Consider the following 24,289-nt stretch of genomic DNA (forward strand, 5'->3'; position numbering starts at 1 on the left):
TTGTGGTAGCGTGCTAATTTATCAGCAGTCGTACTGCTGCAATGGCGTATCAACGTAATGTTGGATGTATAGAAGAGCGTAGAATGCATCCTGAGAGAGTATAAAGTTCCACGTGTACCGCGAGTTCGACATGATAAGATAATTGAGCGAGCGTTGTTTCGCAAACAATTTACTTAGCTAATTCATTTTGTTTGCCATAGGCTTGTTTATATTCTGCATCAAAATGAGCGTCATCCTTTTGTTTCAGAATATTTTCAGAAATTGGTGCGATGTAGTTGTTAATTGGCTTTTCTTTGCTTCATCTTCAGATATGAATGTGAAATATATCCTTTTTGTTTAATGATAAGTGCACTGGAGGGCCATTCGTGGTGTGTTTTTGTTTTAGCTACTGCAATCAATCTCGTTTACAAAATTGAATGATTACAACATTCTAATGTATCAAAAAATTTCCCAGAATCGCACAGTTTTCGCAAAACGTGTTTCGGCTCCTATATTATTTGATTTCCCTTCGGCAGGCCGGAATTATTTTCCCGTAAAAGCTTCCTCCGTAACCAGCAGATGCGTGCGGAAGATGATGCAATAAAAAAAAAAGGTTAATCATGCCCACACACCTGCTCATTGCCATCGTCAGCGTCGAGTAAATCACTGATTATTAGCTACCGGGTGCTCTCCTCCCGGAGTTCGAGCACCACCCGTCGATCGCTCGACCCGCACAGCTTCCGGTGGTGAGATTTAATTTAAAATGGGCGCTCCACCGCGATTGAACCAGGCCTCTGGGTGTGCAAAAGGATAAACACACGCAAACCGCCCCCACACGCTAATGGTGGGATGACGACGGTGCGAAACCGGTACGATTCGAACGGAACGGGCATTATTCGGCATTCGTGGCACGCGTTCGAGTGCCGAATTGCGATTCGCATCGGTGCGTGTGCGTGTGCTCGTCAGCGATACCAAGAACTGGGCGCCTCCACCATGTGTCGGCTAGGAAATTGCATCCGCCCTCCCCCCAAAGCCGGTGATAAAAATGTTTACCTTTTGCGGTGGGAAAACCCCTCCGTGCACACGTGAGTGTATGTGTGCCGGCTTCTCCTATGTACATTATTTAAGGCCCGCATGCAGAGCTGCCGAGCCGAAGATAGTGACGGCGGTGGTGCAGAGCAGCGATTGCAGCAGCAGCTGCACAAACAGTCTTTTTCGGGTGGCGAACCAGCAGAAGCACAAGTACTTCCGGTGGGTGGGCGGGTGAAATAATATCGATAATATCGCACGTGCGCATCCTGGGAATGGTGGCCGCAAGAAGGTGAAAGAGAAGCGTCACCCTCTATGGCCTTCCCTAGGGCATTCGTCGTTCCTCTTCCAACGGTGCACAATCAAATCCAATCAAATTCGCATTCACCGAGCGATGGGAATAATTTTTGAATATTATATTTATTTTCACGTCTCAATATTTTTGACAGCTCCCCGATCTTCTCATCGTACGCGGGCGAACGTGATGGATGGATCGCAGGTGTATGTGTGTGTGTGTGTCTGTGTGGCATTGCAAGGGTGGACAGTAGCAGCACCAGAACTCGAGCAAGAGCTTACTGCATACGCATTCGAAATTGTAAACCTTGCGCCCGTGCTCGTGAATCGCTCTCAGCATCCTTCGGTTAGCTCGATCGACTTCCGTTAGCAAAATTCGTATCCCTGTTCGATTGGATTGAGCGGGAAGCCACCATCTCGTGTACAAACCGAATTTATCGCCCGTAGTAAGGTGGGTGGATGGGCAATCGAAGCAAACACACATACACTGGTGGAAAACCCCACCGAAAACTGTCTGTGCGCCGCACACTTTCGGGCGGGAACCGATGCAGAATTCGTACATTCATCTTTCATGTTTCGATCGGAACACATTTCCTCCCCACGCTGTTGTTCTTCCGTTTCCGTCGCCACCGCTATCCCACCCTTCATGTTTGGGGCTCTTTTGCGCCAGGCATGGCCACCATTTGCACAGACACGCACCACCATTCGACGGCATCGCCTGCCGGATGTGGAAATCGAAGTGAAGTGATTGTGAAATTATCATCATCATTCGCACAAATCACACCCGGGGCACACAGGTTCGGCACCACGTTTCGAAGGGTGGGAAGCACACATACCCGTCACACCTACACACACACACACACACACACACACACACACATCCGCTTTGCCCGTTCGCCTATCAGCTTTCAATTCCGCTTCGATTTGCACCGGTGTTTATCCTCCATTTGCATTCGCATCTAGGGGGTGCCGTTGCCCGTTCGCTATCGGCTTCTTCTCATCGTAGCCTCTCGCTAACCGGAAACCGGAAGTTGTTGGCATCGGTGGCAATGAGGCACCGGGAGCGGTGGGTTGCACTCGCCTCGGAGTGGGTGTGTGTGTGTGTGCGCGCGCGTGGTTATAAATAAAATATTTGGAAAATTAAATGCAATTTTCTCCAAACTGCCCGTTCGGGAAAATGGCCAAGGTTCGTACGGGTGGCAGAATGCAACGGCAAACCGGCGCAATTCATCGCCGCATTTGCCCAGGTGCTGTTAAGCCACCGTGCCTCGCCTCGATGCAGATGTTTGAGCCCCAATCATCCTCCTTCTGCTTGCTGTCCGCCCTCACCTGCTCGGTTGCCTTTTCCTGTGCGATATTGGTCAGGTACACAGAGCGCTAGGTTAGCGCGTTAGAAAAGCCCAGAACAACCCCCATGATGGGCTGGCGCTGGGTGGGTGGTGGGGCTGACTTTCTGCCCCGGTGGTGGGTGGCGTTTGGTGAGGTGAAGGAGAGATGCACTGCAGAAAAAGGGTGCAATTAGACACTCGGTCTGCAACCGGCTTGGTCTCGAGTCCGACCGGACCGGCAGACCGGGCCGATAAAAATAACAGTCATTATCGGCTTTTATGTGAAATGCTGCCACCGTTGGGGGGCGGTGTGCGTGTGTTTAACCCCCCCAGTGGGGCGTGATGAATTGTAGAGGTATTTAATTGCATCGCGCCCTGCGCGACAGGCAAATGATCGGCGTTGAATAATGCATGGTTTGATATCGAATCGGGAAGCGAACGCACTGGACCGAAAGCAAGTACGCGATTCTCCAGCTCTGCGGTGATGGAATCACATCAGCCTAGCGGACTGGAACTAGACGGGGTGGCTCTGATTTATTGTTAAGAACATGAAATGCAGAATGCACTAAATTGAAAATTTCTGTTTTTCCTATTTATGTTATTATTAAATGTAGAATGTCAGAGATAAATGACAAAATAATGACAGTTCATCTGTCAAGGGACGCGAGAAAAAAGCACACACTAAGATGTCATGTTTTAGACACCAGATATGATGATATTTAATAAACAACCCTTTTTGATATTATTTGATCCGTACACTCGCTATTTCGTAATTTCATCATTAACCCCATGTACTCGTATGCTTTCTCGTTGCAGTATTACGAAATGTCCTACGGATTGAACGTAGAGATGCACAAACAGGTAAGTGCGAAAAAAAACACAGCCGTGAATCGGGAAATAATGGAAAGACCTTCCAAAAACCAAGCAAAAGAAGATCCTCTTCCTCTACCATCCCTACGGATCGTAGTTTCAGCCTTACCGTACTCGGTTAGCAAACATCCCCGGTCGGTCGGTCGGTACCAAATTCCCCAGTGTGATGCATACGCGATGAGAGTGAGGCTTGCCTTGAAAGTTATTAAATTAAAATAACAGTAATAACAGCTGCCGCGATGGAGCGAAACCCGCGACAAACCAAGGCACCGTTCGCGCGCGTCTAGGGAGGCATCATAAAACACACCACCGTGTATTCTACGCTACCCCCTCAGCCGATCCTTACCGCTCGTCCTTTTCACTCATCCACTCGCTGCGACGCAAATTGGCTTTGGATTCCGAGGGGGGGGCCGTGAAGATGGCTCGCAGAAGAACACAACAGACAATTTAATATGTGTCTGGGGCTTTTTTGTTGGCCCACATCACGGGGCGCTACGTGGCCTCGTCCTCCTTTGCTCGTCCATGTGCGTGCCTCAGTACCGTTTTGATGGGTGCCGGCCAGGACGAGCAAATCCGGTGAAATTATCGCACCGACAGTGGGGGCGGATGGGTCGCGTTCGACGACATTTACGACGACGGTCCCCAAGGACCGGGTGGGTTCGTTCGTTCACGTTCGCACCCGCACGCTAGTAAGCCATCATGTTTACTTAATTACGCGTGTTATATTCGGGGCCCGCGCCTGCTACTGCTGCTGCTGCAGCATTGTGTAAACAAACGCGTCGTGGGCTCGCCGGTTTGGGCAGGAAAACATCGCAGGCTGTGAGCGGAAACCCGAAGGGAAAGCTCGCGAAAAAGGGAACGCTCGTTGGGTGGGGAGTTTTCTCTAAACTACGCTTTAATTATCTGTTTGTTAGGTTTCGGGCATTTGGCTGTAATTAGATGGGGTTGTCCTTGCTTTCTTGCTTTCCGTCGCGCAAGATGCTGGTGTGCTTTCTCACACATTCTGGGTGGAAAATCTCCCTGAAGTCCCTGAACCATCCTAGCCGGAGGACGAGCTGTGGAGGTCCTTCCCGGGAAAGTAGACACCCTCCGCTCACCCAACCCACGCCCAACGGTGGCACAAACAAACAGCCACACTCCCTCGTGGAAAGGCGCTCGTTAGGGGCGGTGACGTGGCTTTCCTGCGACCACAACCCGGAAAGACCGAAGGTTTGATTCCACCCGCTGACAAGAGCGTGGCGCAGTGGCATGGCGACACCATCTTCTCCTTGGCCCGTGTGCTTCCTTGGAAACACACGCACACGTACACACGATCCGTCCACCATCCGCAAGCGTCACAGCCTCGGGTGCCGCGAACCGACAAACTCGATTATAATTCTCTTAGCATTCTCGTTTTCACCGAAACGCGAATCTCACCGCGCCCACACACTTCCTTCCTTCGGTTCCTCACCGAACGGTGACCCAAGAGACGACCTGGCTGTGGGTGGGTGGGTATTCGTTTCGAGATTGCGAAAACCCCCAAAGGAGCGGGAAAAGATGACTCCCACCGCCGGTTCGGTGTTCCGTTGTTTCGTCGTTCCCGCTCCCGGACACATTCCGGGTCGGAAACGGAAGTGCTTGATTTCATTGCCTTACTTTCTTGCTCGCAACCGACAACCACCTCCCCGTTCGCTTCAATCACCCTGCGTGGTGCTCCTTGGAACCGAGGAGATGTTTATGTTGCCATTCGGCCACGCTTTTCTCGTGTGCAAGTCCTTACGGGAAAGTCCCGCGCGCGAAGTGCGAAAGAGGAGCAAGTTTGCCTGAGCCAAACGCCCCGTAGCTGGTCGGGTCGTTCTAAAGGAACGTCGGTCCGTGAGCGAAGAGAAGGGGGCATCTTTTTCTCAACCCCCGCTTCCCACCCGAGTCTCCGGGGCAGTGAGCGTAAGAGCGTGCTCGAGCGAGGTTGTAAACTGGAATAATAATCAACTCAAGGAAGTCGTCAACCGCTCAGCGAAGAAGGCGATGGAGGCGCCGAAAACTTCCCCAACCACGGCTCGGTTGGGTAAACTTCAGGGCAGCCAACGGGCGAATGAGACGCCCCCTCCCCCCTCCTCCCTCTCACTCAGCAGTCCCTTGTGGTGTGCGATGCGCCGCTGCAAATGGAATGACGAGACACGGCAGCATTGTGTGGGCCAAAGGATGTGCGCCAGGACGAACCAGGATCGGGGGGGGGGGGGGGGGGGGGGGTGAACATTATACGGCAAATATTCCGACGCCAGCTCGGACAAAGTTTTATGCCCTTTCGCAGGCGACGAGCCGCAAAAATAACGTGTAAGGGTGTGTGTGTTTGTGGGTGTGTTTTCGAGTGAGTGTTTCACTTGCAAATTTCTTTCATGCTCGCCTTGTCATCTGCCCTGCCTTTACTGCTATCCGGACAGGGTGGTTTTCCCGCGAGACGGGATGAAACTGGTGGTTGATGGGATCGGGATTTACAGGACACGCGCTTTCTCTCTCTTTCTCTCACACACACACATACCAAGCGTACTGGATGCGCACATGAAACACGGCACCACGGCAGTTTGTTGTAGACAGCAATAATAATCATATTATACACGGAATCAGATTAGAGCGAGAGGGGAAGAAGGAGACACGGGGGCCGGCGGATGTCGACCGCACCGCCATCCTTCCGGCATCATCAACCCTGGTCGGGTTTCGTGGACGGAAGGAATCATTGCCCGAAACACACGGGACTAAATGGTAATTCGATTAGTTCGTTCATTTACTAGTTAGCTCGTGTCAAATGTGTGTGTGTGTGTGTTCGTTGCGGTGGCGGTCCTGGCGCTTGGCCTCCCGACACCACCACCACCACCACCACCAGCCCTTAAACCCCGTCCTTCAACCCCCAATCGGCACCGGAACCGGGAGTTTTGGGCAGTTCGGTGAGGAGTTTCGGTATTGCAGCAATTAGTGTCGCCTGCCGGAATGGATATAATGGCCACCATTAACGTGATTTCAAACCCCCTAATGTCGCAAATGCATACCGGAAGTTGCAGCGTTTTTCTTTTTTGCTATGCATCCCACACATTGTGCACATTGTGGCTTGCTTAAATGTGCGCGCCTCTCTTCCTGTTTGATAAATGGGTTCGTTTCGACAGAGGTCCGAAATCAATTCCCGCTTTCGATAAATCACTTAAAAACAATGACGAACCGTTTTTCACCGTAGTCGAGCGTGCCGTTCAGCGGCACGATAACGCGTGGCACGTCATTAGCAGATGCGAGAGAGAGAAAAAAAAAGGTTTTTCCCTAAAAGAAGTAAAACGATGAAAGAAAAGGAAAAAAAAGAATATTCACGCGTACCAACGCGATAATGGAAATATCAACCGGCAAAGAGTTAACGGAGGCGGGCTGTGCGCGCGGGTGGATGCGGTTGAGCGAAAGCTTAATATGCGCCTCCCTAGCTCCACATCAGCGCGCCCCATCGCAAAGCGGGCCAGTAAAGTCTTAAACGAGGAGAAAAAGCCGCCTCCGCTTGGGGACGTAAGCGCCTCCGGCTCCACGGCCTGGTGGCATAATTAAAAGGTATAATCACTAGGAAATTATTCAAATAAATCTGATTACCAAAACCTCCGCCTCGTGCGTACGGTGGCGGGTGGGTTGTGTGTAAGGCCCCCGAGGGGTTTGGTGACGAACGAAAACTTTTCCGCTCGATAGAAGCCAACCAGCAGCCGTGCTAAAGACGCGCGCGCGCGCGAGAAAGAGAGCGAAAAGTTGATAACGAATGAGCGACGGAAATAAAAAAAGCGAAAAAGAAGGCAACGCAACGCAACGCAAGAGAAAAAAAGGCGCTACTTCACATTCTCATTTGCCATCGGGTGTCATTTTTCCAAGCGTCGGCTTTCCCTCCCCCAGTTGGGGTGGCATTTTCGCAGATGAAAGAAGTCACAAGTCGCGTGAAAATGATAAAAAGCGAGCGGGTAGAAAAGTTATGAGCCCTGGGAGCGAGAACGACGGCATCCCTGGAAACGAAGAGGCTCCTTTTGGTTGGGCTCCGGAGTAGGAAAAGCGCCCTTCTCACACACTTCTGGCAAAAGAATAAAAAGAGAGAATGACAATATTATAATAGAATACCGCCACCATCGCGGCCGCCGCCGCCACCACCAGCACAAGAAGGATGCTTTCCGGCGCCGAAGGACACAAGGACGAGAAAGCGTTGTGGTTCTTCAACGCGCCTCCTTTGCCACCACCCCGAAGCAATCCGATCCTTTACCAGTGTTAAAAGTGGAAAGTGCTCTCCGGGGATGAAGAATTTGCTGCCATCCTCGCCATCGTCGTCGTTGTCGTGGAGGTCCTTTTTTTGTGCCTCCCATGCTTGACGGGTGGCGGCGGCGGCGGCGACGGTTGCGGTGGTGCTGCGAAATTGTTGAATAAATGACACAAGAAGGCTGCTCATGGGGCTGCCCGAGTTCTGTGTGAAGGATGGTGCAGCGGCATCCAAAGCGACAGGAAGCGACCGATGAACGCTCACTCAGAGGGGGAGAAGGAGAGTGGATGGTGTGCACGGCGGTGGGTGAGGAAGTTGTTTGTGGAAAACCATCACAAAAGGAAAAATGCCTTCTCCCCGCCTCCCTCTCTCTCTCTCTCTTCGTTTTCGTGGTGGTGAAATGACGGGGCGTAAGGTTTCCATTTTCCACTTTTCCCAAGTGCCACACACATACACACGTACGTACGTATGTACAGTGCGTTTGGAAGCGGGAAAGGATCCTTTGAATCAACCGAGAGCGCCTGCTTCCCTGTGGCATCCGTTCGTTGGGCACATCTTCCGTCGCTCGGGGAGAATTTTCCGGAGCCTTTCTTACACCAATTACCCGCGCGCCCCACCCGCATACCCGGTCGTTCTGGCTGCGGCTGTCGCATTCATCATATCCTGGCGTGTCTTTTACGGATTTTTACCACCGTCCCGGTTTTTTTTTTCCTTCTTCCGCCGATGGTGCGATGGGGAAGAAGTGGTCGGTGAGCCCGGTGGGGAAAATAAACTCTCGAAACGATGCTCAGTTCCGTCCCGCAGCATAGCAACCGGAAATGACGGTGGTGGTGGTGGTGGTGGTGGTGGTGGGAGAAAGAGGATGGCGAAATGATAAGGCGACGCTCATCCTAAGCCGCCGTACGCCAGCGTTAGCGGAGCCGCGACACGACAACATGGCCGGCGGGGTTGAAGAAGCAACAAAAACAACAACAGCACCACCAGCAGCAGCAGCAGCAGCAAAAAAAACCCCTGAAACGAAAGTATAGCCATGTTACGGATAAGAAAGCGCGGCACACTTACAGCACGCCACGAAAGGCACACGTACACACGCTTTCGGGTCGGTGGACGTTCCGGGGATGTGAGAAAATTCAACAAACGTCGGAAAACATCGCTCGGGTGTGTGTGTGTGTGTGTGTGTGTGGTGGTCTTTTCGCCCGCTGGGAGTTGATGTATCTGTTTTATTTTGTTTTTTTTTTTCTCGTTTCTCTCTTTTTTTTCCTACCCGGTCGGGATTTCAAAGCGCTTTTCCGCAGCTTCATTCGGCTGCCGGGAGAGGGAGGAGAGACGGTGGATTCTGGGAGGCCGACGACGCCTCTCCCGTTTCCTTCGTGTGGGGCCTTTGCGTGGGGGTTTGATTTGCTAACGTGCGCTTAGGAGTTTATCCGAGCTAAAGTTCACGAAGCGAGCAATGAGCGCTTCGTTTGGTACGGTTTAATTGATTGAGACTGTGGAAAGCGCTTTGCTTCAATTGATTCGATGAGTGGTTTTCGCTTATTAGGAATTTGTTGCTTTTGTTTACTTCAAAAATGGTCTCCCACATAATACGCCTACTATGATGAGGTTACGTAGCATAAGCACTAATAAATTCCCATAAGCGTTACTTTTCACATAATCATAGCAATTCATATTCTCCCTTTTTATTGCGTGCACAATGCAATTGCACTACATATACTTTTTTGTAGTTATTTATCAGTTTAATATACTTTTTTAAGGATACTGCAGCGTCTAAAGCAGACTTGCAAGATAAAAGTCCTCACAATTTTCACGCTAAAGAGCGCGCTTTCATATACGCACTCGCATTCATCTTGTGCTCTATTTCATTTGCTTCCCCTTCATCATGCCCTACACCTTGAAGTACCTCGGAAAAAAGAGCAACAAATTAATTCGATTCAAACTTCGCCCACCCACGCTAAGGCCTGATGGTGGCTCGAACTCATTTGGAGGATGCTTCTGGTGACCTATTCCACGATTCCACCAGCTCGTGCTCGCTGAATTATGCTCGCTCCCGGCGGGTGGTTCGATGTTTCGTGTGTAAAGACGACACGGACGGCTCTCTTTGCAACCCTCCACCCTCACCCCTCGCTTACAACTCCTCTTTTCCCCTGGCCCGCGCCGACAGTTCTGTCATCCCTCCGGGGGAGGTATCGCGTGTGGTCGTCTGGTGTTCTCGCTCGTTAGATAAATTAATCTCAATCAACTGTGTGTGTTTTTTTTTGTTTGCCTTCCATCTCCGTTCTTATTGCCCCGTGTAGCTGTCACGGGTGTGTCTGCTTCGGTGTGCAGTTTTCTTGTCGCCACTTGCACGCTCGTACCGCGAACTTACTTTTGCGAAGGTCCACTTGCAAGGGACACACACTAAAAAAAAGTTGTCCTCCCTCCCTGCTCGTGAGCGCTCATAGAACTAGATAGCGGAAGAAAGAAGAGAGAGAGAGAGAGAGAGAGAGAGAGAGCGAATTGAGCTGGAGACGAATTTTCATTCCGTTGCCATGCTCGGGAAACTCTCACATCCCGGAAGCGGTGGTTTAATGTCGGCGAGGATTTTTTTGCACCCGAAACGAAGGACCACCCCCATCCTTCCCACGCCCGCGGTAAGCGGTCGGAAGTGAGTGGGTCGGTAAATAAATTTATCATCGGAACTACTTTCCACGAAGCGCCAGCACCGGCCCTGCCTCACCCCTCCCGGCCTTGTTCGGTCGCTGCTTTAATTGCTTCAAAAGGTGGCTTGCTGAAGGATTACCCCTTCTTCGCCGGATTCCCATTGTGTTACTCGGCCGCGCCTCCGAAGAGAGGTGCAGGTGGATCGAAAAGGGGTGGAAGGGTGGCTCGAAATCCGGCTACGAGTTGCATTAATTTTCCCCCGCCCATTTGGATTCAGAAGCTGACCGAAGCCAGTGCAAAGTGTGGCACAAAAAGGCACAAGAAAGTGCACAGAGCGAAACGTTCATTACCCTTTTTCTGTAATATTTGCCCACGACCCACGACCCCGTGCGAGCACGGGACAAGTGAACGTAAAAAGCGAGAAAAACTCCCCTTTTCAACCCACCCGGGGCGGGGGGCCAACCTTTTTCGTCCGTCAAGTTTCCCGCGACCGGCGAAAGGTGAGATAATAAATCCCGGGATGAATAAAAGAAAAAATAAACCTACACACCCACCCACCAGGGGGTGGCCAGATGCTGTATCACCGGGTGGTGCTGCTTCGGTGACCATTCATAGGAATGTCCTTTTATCCTTTCTCTTTTGCATTAGCACCCTGGGTCTGGGTAGGGAAAGAGCACACACAAAAAAAACACAACGCAGCGTTGGCCAGAAACACAAGGGTGGAACAGAAATGCTTATCGTTAGCTACCGAGGGTTGGGTTGTCTTGTTTTTTTTTTCTTCTTTTCATTCGTCCTTTCGTCCTCCTGATTTCCATCCAATCCCGCCCGGATCGCTGTCTCGCTTTTTCCCAGAGACCAGTGAGCTCGTTTTTTGCCCGCGGTAAACCATCCGAACGAAATCCTCGTCATCCGGTTTGCATGCGCATGAAGTAACGCAAGCAAGTACGGGGGAGGATGAAGTACGCAAAGCAAAACAAATAGCGTGGTGGGGGGGAGGGTGAAGGGAAGGTAAAAAAGAACTCACTCAGTCGCACCCAACGGTATGAGAGGTGGGGGTGGGGGTTGGGGGTGCACCCACGGAAAAGCGATCGAGGGAAAACTCACTCAACGAACCACCTTGTTTTCATTTTTTTTTCCGCTCTCCACCACGGTGCCACGGATTTCCACGGCCCTCCACATCCCCAGTTCGTTCGTTCGTCTGTTTGTGCCCGCTTTTTTCATATTTGATTTCGCTTCGCCACGACCCTTCGTGGGTGGGTGTGGTTGCTGTAACGACCGCTTTGACCGGCCGGAACGGAAGATTGCGACCCGGAATGGTCCTGGAGGGCCAGGACGAGAGATCGTGGTGGTGATGGGAGGGTGGGGAGGGGTTGGTTTGGTAGGTGGCTTTTCGTAATGAATTCTGCCCCACGCCCCACCCTCCTCACAGATCCCTCCTTTTCTCGTATCCCTGCGGTCCCTGTACCGTCATGATCCAATTGCTAACGTGATGGCATTCGCGTTCTGCTGTCCTTTACCAACCTTCCATTTCATTTTCTCTTTCTCTCTCTCTCTCTCTCTCTCTCTTTGTCTCTGCTTTTCCATCGCGTTTTCCAAACCTCCCCAGTGCCCCGAACTCGTCCTGGCGTCTCGCCTCACCGCTTACCGGTACGGCGAGCTTTTATTTTACCGCTTCCGTTGATACGCACCAGCATTTCTGCCGCCCAAGGACATCCACCGGCAGGTAGGGGTGGATGGGTGGGACCGGTGGGTGGGTGTCGGTGGTTCCGTCCTACAAATAACCATCACGTTTATCCAACCATCACCTTTCGCTCGGGTCGCAGGAACAAACACGCCGGGGCGAACCTTTGCTTCCGTTATAACTTCTTTTTTTTCACTCTCCCTCTCTCTCTCTCTCTCGCTCTCTCGCTCTCTCGCTCTTCTTTCCTTCGTTCGCGTCCTGCGTATTTTTTTTCTCCCCTCTCCGCAGAGGTGCGCCGACGGTGGGGTAACGGGTGGTTGGATAATTGAGAACCGCTGGATGGGGCCAAAAAGAACGTCGATCTGTTGGGTGCGAGAGGGACCGATGGTGGTACGGAGCGCGAGGAAAAGAGGAAAGTAATCCACCCACACCCGCTACGTTCTCGTGTCGTCCTGGCTTACCTCCCGCCGCGCGGTTTTTTCCCCCGGTAGGTCTTCATCTGTTGCCCTGTATGTGTGTGTCTCTGTGAGTGGGTGTGTGTTTGCCTAACTTTTCCGTCGTCGAGTTTGACGTTGATCTGGAAGGAGGAGGAGAAGGAGGAGGAGAAGCGCGAAGAGGGAGGGAATTCGCCGGAACGAAGGGAATGGTTCTCGACACCAGCGTGAAACCACCCACCCGCACCGTTCCTTCCGCGCCAACGCCACCCACGAAATGCTTTGTCGATTTCTCTTTCACTCTGTGTTTTCCCTGAATTATTTCCCGCCCCTCCCAGGAGGGAAAATTCAACCGCCGTTTGCTGCCCACAGGCGTGCGGGGGGCGGGGAAGGTGGGTGTATAGGGGACACCGCTTTCCCACCCACCTCCCGCTCGCTTCGTTCCTTAGTCCAGGGGCGCGTTTATGGCACCGTGGCTGATCTTTCTCCCCTTCTTCGGTACACTCGGTTTGTGCAAACATGGCGGTTCATGGGGAAGGGTGTACGGGGTGGTACGGAATTGCGAGGGCGAGATTTGGCCCGAGGCAGCAACTAATGCAGCCCCGGTTGTTTTCGTGCCGTCCCCTTCGCGCACCCCCAGGCGAAGGGAGGAGGAGGAAAAACGACCCCCGTTCGTCCTTTCTTCGTTCCTGTCCTGCGCGTCGTCATTGTGCAAATATAAACCGCCCCCTCGCTCACGGACCACCGCTCCCGACTCGGTGCCCGATGCCCCGCCGCTGTGGGTCTCTCCCATCCCCGCTGGCCGGAAAAACGACGATGGAAACTTCATCAGGAAACTTCCCGTACACTTTTTCTCACCTTCATCAACGGTAACATGAAGTGTGACTACCCACTGCTGCTGCGTTCCTGCTGCTCCTGCTGCTCCTTCCTTACCTTCGGGAGTGTATGTGGGACAGAGCGGGAGGGGTGCGCAGTAAACCCAGGACACACCCGGCCTTGTGCGCTGCGGGGGTGGTCGTACGCGAAGCTAAGGGAATTCAACACCGACAATCTAACCATTCGTAGGGAGGTGAGGGTGCAAGCAAGGGACATGGGTGGTGGGGAAGAGTGGTCATATTGTAATGGAGCGGGCAAATGGTTGGAAAAATGGACGTGTCCCACCCCACACTGGTGAGGGTGGTACGGTTGCTCAACCGTGTACTTCGCCTGCCGGTGAGTTATGCGCGTGAAGTGAGAAACAGCGATGACGTGAGGTGAGGTGAGTCGGCTCACCTTAGTGAGCAGCGTGTGAGTTACGTGTGGTGAGAATGGGAGCGTAATAAAGGAGTGGTGAGAGCTGTGGAATGACTGTTTCGCTACCGGGGGTTGTTTGTGCGAGGACCGTTGAACTTGAACACATCTTGAGCAAACGCTCAATTAGAGATGGTCAATGAGATTTATTTTGCATTTCAAGCCGCAGCACAGCACATAAATCTTTCCAAGCCAAAGCCAATTTTGGGTGGGAAAAGTAACCCTCAGTTAGCACTGAGTTGGCGCTAAAATCGGAAGTGCAAAAGCAAAGACACCGTGACGAATTACTATTGCTTGTGGAACTACGGATCGATCGGAAGGGAACCCTTCGTGCAGAAGTAAAACCCCCTTAGTGTTCGAATATCGCGCGAAACCAATCCGCTCGGAATCGAGGAATAAATCAAGGGCCGCAACCGAAGGGAAACGGGTGCATAAATTTACCTCGGAAAAGAAAGCACCTCCTTCGTTCGGTTTCGACGAGTGCGAGCAGCCTGGAACAGGATTTTTTCTCCCTCCCACGGCCGGGAAGACATTTCTGTATCCTTTGTCGTGTTTTCACAATCGAAAGATGAAGAAGGACGCAAGCAAAAAGAAAAGCACGCTCCAGTGAAATGCTAATAGGATGACGACGGAACAACAGCTGCCTGGGGCTGCGCAAGGGCGAAAGGAAAAGAGGGATCTAATTTCATTTCCCTCCCCCCCCCCCACTCACTTCCCCAACACCCACGCTCTGTTGCTGTAGCTCGCCACCTCACTCTTCTCGCCGGAAAGAGCGGGCATCCCTTTCGGGGATCAAAGCTGCCCGATCTTTTTACATTTATTTCATTGCTCTGCCCAGCCCCCTGGGTTCGGCTGTGTGTTTGTTTGCCGTTTGCTGGATTTTTTTTGCCGTTGCTCTTTCGTTCGCTTGCTTTCCTTTCCAGCGTCAGGCGCCTGTTGTTACAACGGTCCACCGACGCTGGCCACCGGTTCCGTTGTGTTCCCCGGGCAGAAATTTACCCCCGGGGAGATCGTTGTCACTTTTGCTTAAATGAGCGAGCGAAAAACGAGGAAAAGTTTAATTTGTTTTCCTTCCCGCCCGGTCCGTACGCTCGGCAGCACACGTTCTCTTTCACTCTCGTTGTGGAAAAGACCCACCGCAAGACCGTTGGTACACAATTCTCCCCCGAGCCTGAGCGTGGGAGGGTTTTCCCCCTCTCGCTTCTAACGCCGCTCTCGAACACGCCACGTCGTAAATCCCCTCCGAGAAGCAACAGCAACGGTGGCGCTGAAGAGGTGCCGGTTGGGTGAAGTTTTGTGCAAATAGAAAAGAAATTTCTGTTCCGCAGCGCGCGGACGAGCTGGCGGGAAAAAAAGGGCAGAAGGTGGAGCGCCAAGATAATTAGATATCTATAATTAATAATGTTCACGCCCTTTGGGGATGAATGGTCGGTTGGTGGGGTGAGGCGGCTTGGGTTTAATCGCGAAGGAATTTTTCGCTAAACTCATGCCAGCGATTACGAACGGTGGGCTTGAGTGTGGCTTGCAGCATTTTTTGAAGCAGAATTACCTTGGCACAACGACGAGCTATGCTAGGTTCGATCCGGCAATGTGTTGCGGTTTTCACGCCTGATGTTGACAGCTTGAAAAATAACATGCTCACAGTACTATTGGCCCTTTTTTTTCGTTTGTGTTCAAACTAGCGTTTCAGACGTGACGTGAAAAAAAACGCAATTTTAACAGCACCTCCACCGCAAAAGCCCACCACCTATGCCGTTAAGTGCCTGTTTTGTATCGCCAATTGTGCCACAAACCGTCACTACAGCCGGCTTTGTGAAGGATAATTTCATTTGCCCACTTACGCAACGACCATCGAAAAATGCTAATCTCTCGTTTCAATTATTCCACACCCGGCCCATTGATGGCTGCATTAGGGCGCGACAGCTGATGGCGATCTCCCCGTGGTCGGTGGTCGGTTGCATAATCTAACCCCACCGGTCTGAAATCCGAGCTCGCTGTTAATCCAACGGAAAATTCTACCCCCACGCGTGTGTGAAGAGTGGGTGCGTGCACACATATGGGGGATGGGGGATGAGTGGATGCGAGCTAATCGTCTGTTTACACCTGTTGAATTTATCACCGCCCCCGGTACGTGCGATTAGCTTTGTTTGGCGTTGCGTGGAAAATCCAACCCCCGCCAGCAGAGTGGAGCGCCCGGTGGCGGTATGGTTGATGGGGGAGGAGGAGTGGGGGTTGAGAATAAAGGGTGCAAAAAAAAACATACACACATTCTAGAGAATAAACATCCGCTACATTCCGCTTCAATTGCTCGTTAAACGCCCGTGCCCTCAGCGATATTGACCACACACACACCACCCTTTTTTGGCGATTGGCAAATCGGTTCGTATTGTTCAGCAGAGTGGAAGAGGGGGGGGGGGGGGAGGTGAGGGAGGTAGTTAAGCGTGGGCGGGAAAAGGGAGAGCTAAAGCAGGGATTGGTATGGGTATGATGGTTAAAATGGTGTCCCTCAAACCCCTCCGGTTCTCGGCGCCAACCGACCACAGTCAAATGGAGCTCATATTCATCTCCCAGCAGCCGCTCCATCCCGCATCTCAACCCTTGGGTGAAGGGGGGGGGGGGGGGTGGAGGGGGTGAGTCAGAACTCGTCCGAAACCGAGCGCGGCCCGGGCCATTTGTTATCCACTTTATTTATTCAATATAGCACCCACACCAAACCGGTAAGTGGTGGAAGCACACTTCATTTATAATGATGTATTTATTTATGGAATAATAACATCAACAATATCCCCCCCCCACCCCCCGCTTCGTTGACAATGGTTCCCGCGAGCTGCTGTCCTTTCGCGGTTTTGTGCAGCCGGGAGGAAGCCAACCCCCCGCATGTGTGTGTGTGTGTGGCGTACAATTTATTGTTCGCGTGTTTGACACACGTACGCGAGCTGTGGTACACCAACAGGAGGCCGGTACTGAAAATTACCATTCACACACGCACACACACACACACACGCACGCAGGTTGGCGCGTGCACATCAGAAGCATCATTATCTTCATCAATAAACCAGCTCATGTGTTGTAAATTGTTCGGCAAACGGAAAGGAACGGAATATGGCTCTGAACTGAACCCCGGGATGTTATTGAAATGCGTGCCGTGGCGCCACCCCCTGGGGGAGAGGAGTGGGGGAGGAGGGAGAATGGGAGGTTTGGTGGGAAGAGATATGCGCTCATTATGCGAGTCAATAAGCCGACAAGAGTGGGTGGTTGGGTGGGTGGGCGTAACTTGCCAAAACCGAACCGAATGCCACAACTTCGCGGTTTGCGTTACCATTTGTTCGGTTGGTTGGCAGGTGCCCCGCGGGTTCCCGCCGCCACACTTGAACCCCATCCCCCTCTCTCTCTCTGCCTGGGTCGTGATAGAACATGGAAAATTCATTTTCCTCCGACCACCCAACGCTCACCCCCGCCAGAGCACACCTGGCACATCCCGTACCGTTCAGTAGCTGCCTGCAGTATTATGTTTTCCCATTCATCTCTCGCCTGCGCGTAGATGGGCGGGGGTGGGTGCCCTGCGCAACCCAAAAACCACCACCCATGTGGCTCCTCGCGTATGCACACGCTCGCGGATGATGTTAAACATTAAATATAACATGTAATTACCAATTAATTAAAACAAACCGATGTGATAATGCGTGGAAGCCACGCCAAGCCCGCCGTTCCAGCAGTCGTCCGTGTTAAAAGTTTTGCGTCAACACGGGAGCAATTATAGTGGGTGGGTGGGCGTGGGTTGTGACCGCGGAGGGACATTGTTGAAACACGTTCGTCACCATATCGCAACATTATACACATGCCGGCGACACGGCGATTTATTTGAAATCGTGTGGTTCTTCGATGGATTGCCTTTGACTGGGTGATACTGTAATTTAGCGCTTTTCTTTGTAAGCGAATGGTTTTGCATTTACTCGTGGAAACTAAACTAAATTACACGTATTCGGTTGGGAGTTTCCGTATTCGCTCCTAATTTAATCAATGAAAGCCATGTAATGTTCAACGGTCGCTTTATCGGCAAGCAGCACCATTTGTTGGCTCAATTTCTGTTGTTCAAATAAAATGAAAAGTTAAAAAGTCAACCAACGAAAAAAAAAACATAACCCAATTAGCGCTGGGCAAAATGCGGATCGCTCCGTTTCGTGCTGTGTGTATGCGTTCAATAATAATTTATGACCAACGTTAGGTTTGGTGCGCAACGTTCAAGTGCCACCCATGCAATATTGATCCACTTGCACGCCGTCGGGCGGCCCATTCCGCCATATGCCACACGCCACCAGGCGCCTCCATTTCGGTTCCGAACGTGGCCAGAGCCAACAATTGAATCGAGCGTAGCGCAAATGCATCGTGCAGGGCGTCGAGGGGAATTGAATTAATTTCAAAAGCTTCGTTTGCCCTTCGCACGGAACCGCCACACGCACCAGGTAGCTGGTTTCGCGCGTGGATAGGAAACTGATACCACCCTCGCTGATGACGCCCCACCACCCTCGGCACGCGGAGGGTGAGTGGCAGATAATGACTGCGCCGCGTGGTGTGGCAGAGGTGGTCCGGGAATGATGATAAATACGAATTATCCTCCCGCCCGTTAATTGGGTCCGGTCATAAATAGTTGTATCAATTAAAACAATTTGATTTATAATTATCATTCTCCGGTGTTGTTTGGATGATGATGAAAACCGTCACCCGGGGGTCATCCCTTCCTCCAGAGGGCGGTGAGTTAAATTATTTTGCAACAATCGTGATAAGCAGCAGCAGCAGCAGCAGCAGCAGCGGCAGTGTGGAGTTCGGCAATGAGGAATACTATACAGGGCTTATATTTGATCGAGTGGGTGATTTTAATTATTGTTTTTTTTTCTTCGTTCGCTAGCACACCTTGCATATCGTCTCGAGAGACCTAAAGCTTAACGGTAAACTTGAAGTCGTGATATAAATAGGTGCGGCACTTGATAAAAGAAAGCAATTGAGAAAATTTAATGCGCACACTGGTACCGATATTTACGCACGGGTATAAATTAGATCAATTTATCATCACAGTCCCGTTCGCATTAGGTCACTTTGTGTATGTTGTGTGTTTGTTTATAAAACTCCAAACAACCGATCGATTCAGTGTTTATATTTCGTTTCCAACGCCATGCCGGAAAGCAGAAAGAGACGACCCCAGGCGGAGGGGTGTATATATGTTTTGAGAGAGGGTGTTTGCTGGCCATATTTATGTGGGTGTGGGCAATTGAAAAATACATTTTTCGTATGTGCGTTTTTTTTTTATTCTCATGTTTCCTCATGAATATGTGCGCGCTTGTTTTTGTCCTCGCTTGCCATGCCATGATCCGCTTTTTCACTCCATTTCAACCACCGACACTGGACGGTGGTTGGTGCGATGCTTCTGCCTGGGTTTCCCAGGAAGGACGCTCCTCAACGGTGAAAATTTAAACTCCCGTCGTGTGATTTTTGTTTCGCGTTGTTGTATTATTGCGCTTCGTTACCACTGTAGTGCGGCGGGTTTTGGCCTTTCGCAAACAAATCTCTATTTTTATTTTACGTTTTAAGCGCAGTGCCATTTTGTTCGTTAGCTCCCGGCTTTGGTGAGGCGTTTTTTGTTCACACATGCACATTCATTTCATTCCCACTTTTATTGGGGTTCTTCACATAGTGTGAATATTTTACTGCAATAATTTGCTATCATTTCGAGCTGCTCTCCCGTTTCGTTGGCTGTTTGTCCTTTTATTCAAATAATGATCGTTTTTGCCTTCATTTGACATATTCAATTGGGTTTTAAGCTGTAGCTTATTTTTCGTTTTGTTTATCCCTGTGGTTGGCACTGACTGCAAGAAGGGAAAAACAATTGTGCATTAAAAAATAAAAATGCGCGCACACGCATAGACGCGAAAAAGGGTTGCACCCCGCGGTAGCGAAGGCACACGCAGCACCAAAAACAGATAAATAAAATTATCAACTAGTGCCCCGGGTTGCATTGCGCCGCAATCGGAGCGAAGAAAAATGACACAAAAAATAAGCTGTTATATTGATGGAGCGTTTTTGCAGACGGAAAACAAAAATACAAAAATAATTGAAAAGAAAAAAAAAGGCACGCAACATGACAGCAAGGCAAATAAATAAACAACATTGCATTATTTTCGTTAGCTGGATGGATTTCCGCATGCAGCGCGTCCACCGCGCATCGTGTCCCTTTTCCCGTCAAAATGCAATACGAAATGCACTTACGCTGTCGGTGTAAATGCACAAAAAATCCTTGCCTGCATATTGAATACAGATGAGATGTTCATTTTTTACTTGCTCTCTCGTTCTCTCTCGCGCTCGATCTCGTAAGCGAGCTAGCGCGCGGGAATTGATTCGCTCCGCTGCTTATCAACTAACACACAGCGTGTGCGGCAAATTTAATTTTTACCAGTAGCCAAATCGAAACCCATTTCCCCGATCAATTGTGTTGCGAATGTCCTTTCTCACACCACCACGCCTAAGCTTATTGACACGGGCAAAATAAAAAAAGCGGCCGCCGCCGGTCGGCAATGTTAAATAAAAAGAGTGTACCGACGAATTCGCTGCTTTGTGTAGGTTTTGTTGGTATGCCGCTTACCACGTTCGTGTTTTGTGATTGTTAGTTGTGTCACCGTTTGATGCTGCACCGCGGGGGCGATAAATATCCCCCATCTATCTAAATCGGTGCCGCATAAATGGATATCGCGTTCGCTTGGCGTTAGTCGGGCATGAACGATTCTCGACAGGGTAGAAAGAGAAAGAGAGAGCTTAAAATGGGATACACATCATCCTAGTAGGCGTTTGCATATCAAATTTAATTTATATTCATATCAAAAACCAATACCAACACATCTATGTGGCTGTGCTTGAGGCATGTTGGGAGAAAAAAAAACTTTCTTTTTTCAATTCAAATAAATCACTGCTCCATTTTCTATGAGAGAGTTTTGTGCAATTGTGATGCTTGATAAAAATGCGCTCCGTGGTTTAAAATATTTCAAAATGTAGTTTAAAATCTCTTGCTTATCATACATCATCCGAGTTCCGTGAGCTGTTACTGCTGCACTCGTCGCGGTTGCATGTGGCCTGCGAGAGTAATTTATTTTCCAGCACAAAATGCCATTCCACTCAAACCGCATTTGCAACGGCCCGCTTCGCTGGCCGTTTTAACGCCGTAAATATTTGAAGTCAAACCTAATTCAAATCCCAGAACTTCCGCAAAACCACAACCTCTTTCGGATCGTTACCGCACCCGTTAACCCCCGGCTCGAAAATCCTCGTAGCTCCCAGTTCCCGACAGTCGGCATTTTCCCACACGACGAAAACACGAAAAAGGACTACCTTCTGCCGTCTGGATCGTGGGTCCGGGTCGTGTGTGGACAATGAAATATTTCATTTCACTCCTCCCGGAACCGATCCCGTGTCGGAAGCGATACGTCCCCAGTGACCGGTGGCCGACGATAATGCGAGAGGATGTTGCCACATACAGAAAAAAAAATAACCCAGCCCAGAACATCTGGAAGAGAGCGGAAGGCAGAAGAGTTGCAGTTGCAAAAAAAAAAGCGAAAATGCTTATCCTGCCGATGGCCAAACAGAATCAAGGACGACGCTCGTTCGCCCTACGGCCACAGGATCCTACGAGCGCACCCGATTGGCCTAGCCACCACCGGACCGTTCCACCGTAATTCCTCGCCCCGTGTGACTTCCGGGGTGATGATGCTCGAGAAATACGGAAACTGATTCACCCGCACCCAGTTTCGACCCATCGTCCTTTTGCTGATCCCCGGTGCCCGAGGTGTGCAGCTCCCTCACGGGGGGGCAGATAGCTCAGACGTTCGAGTGTCGTGTGCTCGGATGAGACAGCAGTACATCAAAGCCAGGAGGGAGCGAGAGTTGCAGCGTGGAACACACGGTACGCGGGCGGGCTCATGGGAAGTGTTTTGATATGTCGCTGTTCCCGTTGCCCCGGGGACAAAGCCTCGTTCAACCACGGAAGCCGGAACACGTGCTACCATTTGGCTTGTTTGCAGCATCCTCGGGCAAACAAGAAGAGGGCCGGCTGTGGCCATGCCGGCGAATGTTTGTTGCACTTGACATAAAGCTGACCGAAGGAGGCATCACAGTTCATTCCGAGTCCTTTCCGCTGCTGTTCGTGCAGCTCTTTTTTCTCGCCCTAGTCGGGTTGCCTTTTTTTTCCCTTTCCATTGTGTGCCGCAACATCGGCCACGAATGGTACGGTATGATGTAGCCGTTCCGTTGGTTTTCGTGATCATTTTGTGTCGCATCCTTTCAGTTCCGTCCCAATATCGACAGCTATTCGGTGGTTCGGTCCGGCCATACTTCCGTTCTTAATTCCGTTTCGAGCTCTTTCGATCCTTCGCTAATACAATGCTCCAGCCGTTGAGGTGCATGTTGGGCAAAAAATGTGGCTAACATTGACATAGGTCTCGTGTTGGCCTTCCAGTTGGGACTGCAAAAGTCGAGGTGACAGAGCTCCAAGCTAAGTAAAGCCACTGAAATGGGTGTGGGATGCAAAAAAAAAGCGCACCGCGGTTGGTCTAGCAGTAACATTGATCCGTACATTAAACGATTCGACTGGCCCTTCCGTAGGTTCGGTGTTTTTGCTCGCAATAAGCGAACAAGGCTCACCGATCTTTGGTGTACCATTTGGGTCATCAATATTTGCTTCCCTGTGCATATGCTAATACTGGTAACCGGTGCATTTTTTGCTAGCAATTTTTCATACATAAGCGGAACATATAGGGTTGCTTGACATACGTTTGGTTCATTGCAAGATAGCTTACCATTAAAGAGAGTGATTGAATACAATTTTTGACCTCTTCTCGAGAATATGAACAGCAACTTCATATCCTTAAACGGGATTTAAAAGATGGAAGTGGAATTATTATCAAAAAAATTTATAAAATTTAATATATTACAATATACAAAAACATATTTTACAAAACATTATTAAAGAAAAAATTCAGATTCAAGTAGAAAATTTTGAAGTTATCCACTTACTTTTAAGGTATTTAATTATATTTTTGTGTAAAATATAAACCAGTTTTAGTCTGAACCATAATGATATAAATTCAATCCAATTATTTTCAAAAGCATTTTTACTATCATTATTTACACAAGTTGTCTGTATCAACCACACTGAATGAGAACAAAGAAAAAAGCACACACCCAACCTATCATAAGGAAATCATCCATGTTGCAGAGCCGAAGAACACTTCCAACCTTTTCCTTTTGTTTCAAATTAATAGCTTTTGAAATATTTATTCCTCACCGCCCGGCGAGCATCCAATCAATGGACGTGCAGCTTAGCTTCCAGAGCCCTGTAATTGATGCGAGAAATAATCCACAACCACCGCCGGCCTTTTCACAGGGCCCCGCTACGACGCACCCTTAGGGTCGCCACATCAAACCACTCCCCATCCCCCCTCGAAGAACGGATAAACTTCCTGCCAGTTTCAGCATAACTCATCACAATCAGTCATTTGCACACGCTTTATCCCCCATCTCGCTCGCGCATCACCTTTTGTTTTGTTGTGTTTGTGCGACTGACCGCCTACGCGTATTTCTTTCATTCTTTTTTGTTTTTGTTTTGCTCAACTACCTACCCGATCGCTGCTTGTGGTTTTTCGTACGATGAACGACGGAAGCGGGGTGAAAAAAAAGCATACCCCTAGTGCGCGAGTGAATGGCACCGTGGGACACAACATGGGACAAAAATAACAAAGAACCGGCTTCCATCATAATCATATCTCTTCTGCACCTTTCCACCGCTCGCTCCCAGGATATGGGCTGGCGAAAGATTAAATCCCTCCGTCGATGGTGGGGAATGGGGGACCGATGTTTGCCTTCATTCCGCTCTCCACTTGCACACGTACCCGTGCTCCCACAGCACGGGGTGATGGTACTCGCCGTTGCGGTTGGCTTGTATCCTGTTAACGCGCGCGCCTAAAGAAGACGAGGTACGAGATTTCTCGTCGCGGGTTTGACGCACACAAAACAAACCCACCTCCACCCAGGGGTGAAGGGTGCCGAGGGTGCGCGGGAAAAATGGTAGGCTTTACTCATCGAAACCCGAGCAAAAATCGTCCTGCGGTCGAGCGGGAAGGCGAATACCGGTGGTAGCGGGCGTCATTTTCTCATCATGAATTACGGATTCCTAAAACCGTGGCCCTGGGTTTCGACGTGGGCAGACGAATACCACAAGCCCCGGAATTCTGAGGACGAGCACAAAACAAAAAAACAACAAAAAAAGAGCATAAATATCCTAGTGAAGGGAGAACCAAACGAGAGAGAGAGAGAGAGAGAGAAGACGTGCACGGGTCGCATATCGCTGTGGTCCTTTCACCCCGACTTTGCCTAAATCTCGCCCGGTTTAGCCATTCATCAACGCACAACCCACGCGGGTGGAGGATGCTGTTACGGGTGGGTGGTTGGGTGGGTTAGGGAC

At 50.4% G+C, this 24,289-nt stretch overlaps 1 protein-coding gene across 1 annotated transcript in view; it reads left to right on the forward strand.

The window, feature by feature from the left end:
• Positions 1–24,289, forward strand: part of LOC128731068 (protein groucho) — a 173,132-nt gene that overhangs the window by 124,061 nt on the left and 24,782 nt on the right. The window contains exon 6 of the mRNA XM_053824164.1: positions 3,447–3,491. Within this exon, the coding sequence (XP_053680139.1) occupies positions 3,447–3,491 (45 nt within the window). The remainder of the gene's footprint in view (positions 1–3,446; positions 3,492–24,289) is intronic.

The sequence above is a fragment of the Anopheles nili genome, chromosome 2 (assembly GCF_943737925.1).
Source record: "Anopheles nili chromosome 2, idAnoNiliSN_F5_01, whole genome shotgun sequence".
Taxonomy (NCBI): Eukaryota; Metazoa; Arthropoda; class Insecta; order Diptera; family Culicidae; genus Anopheles; species Anopheles nili.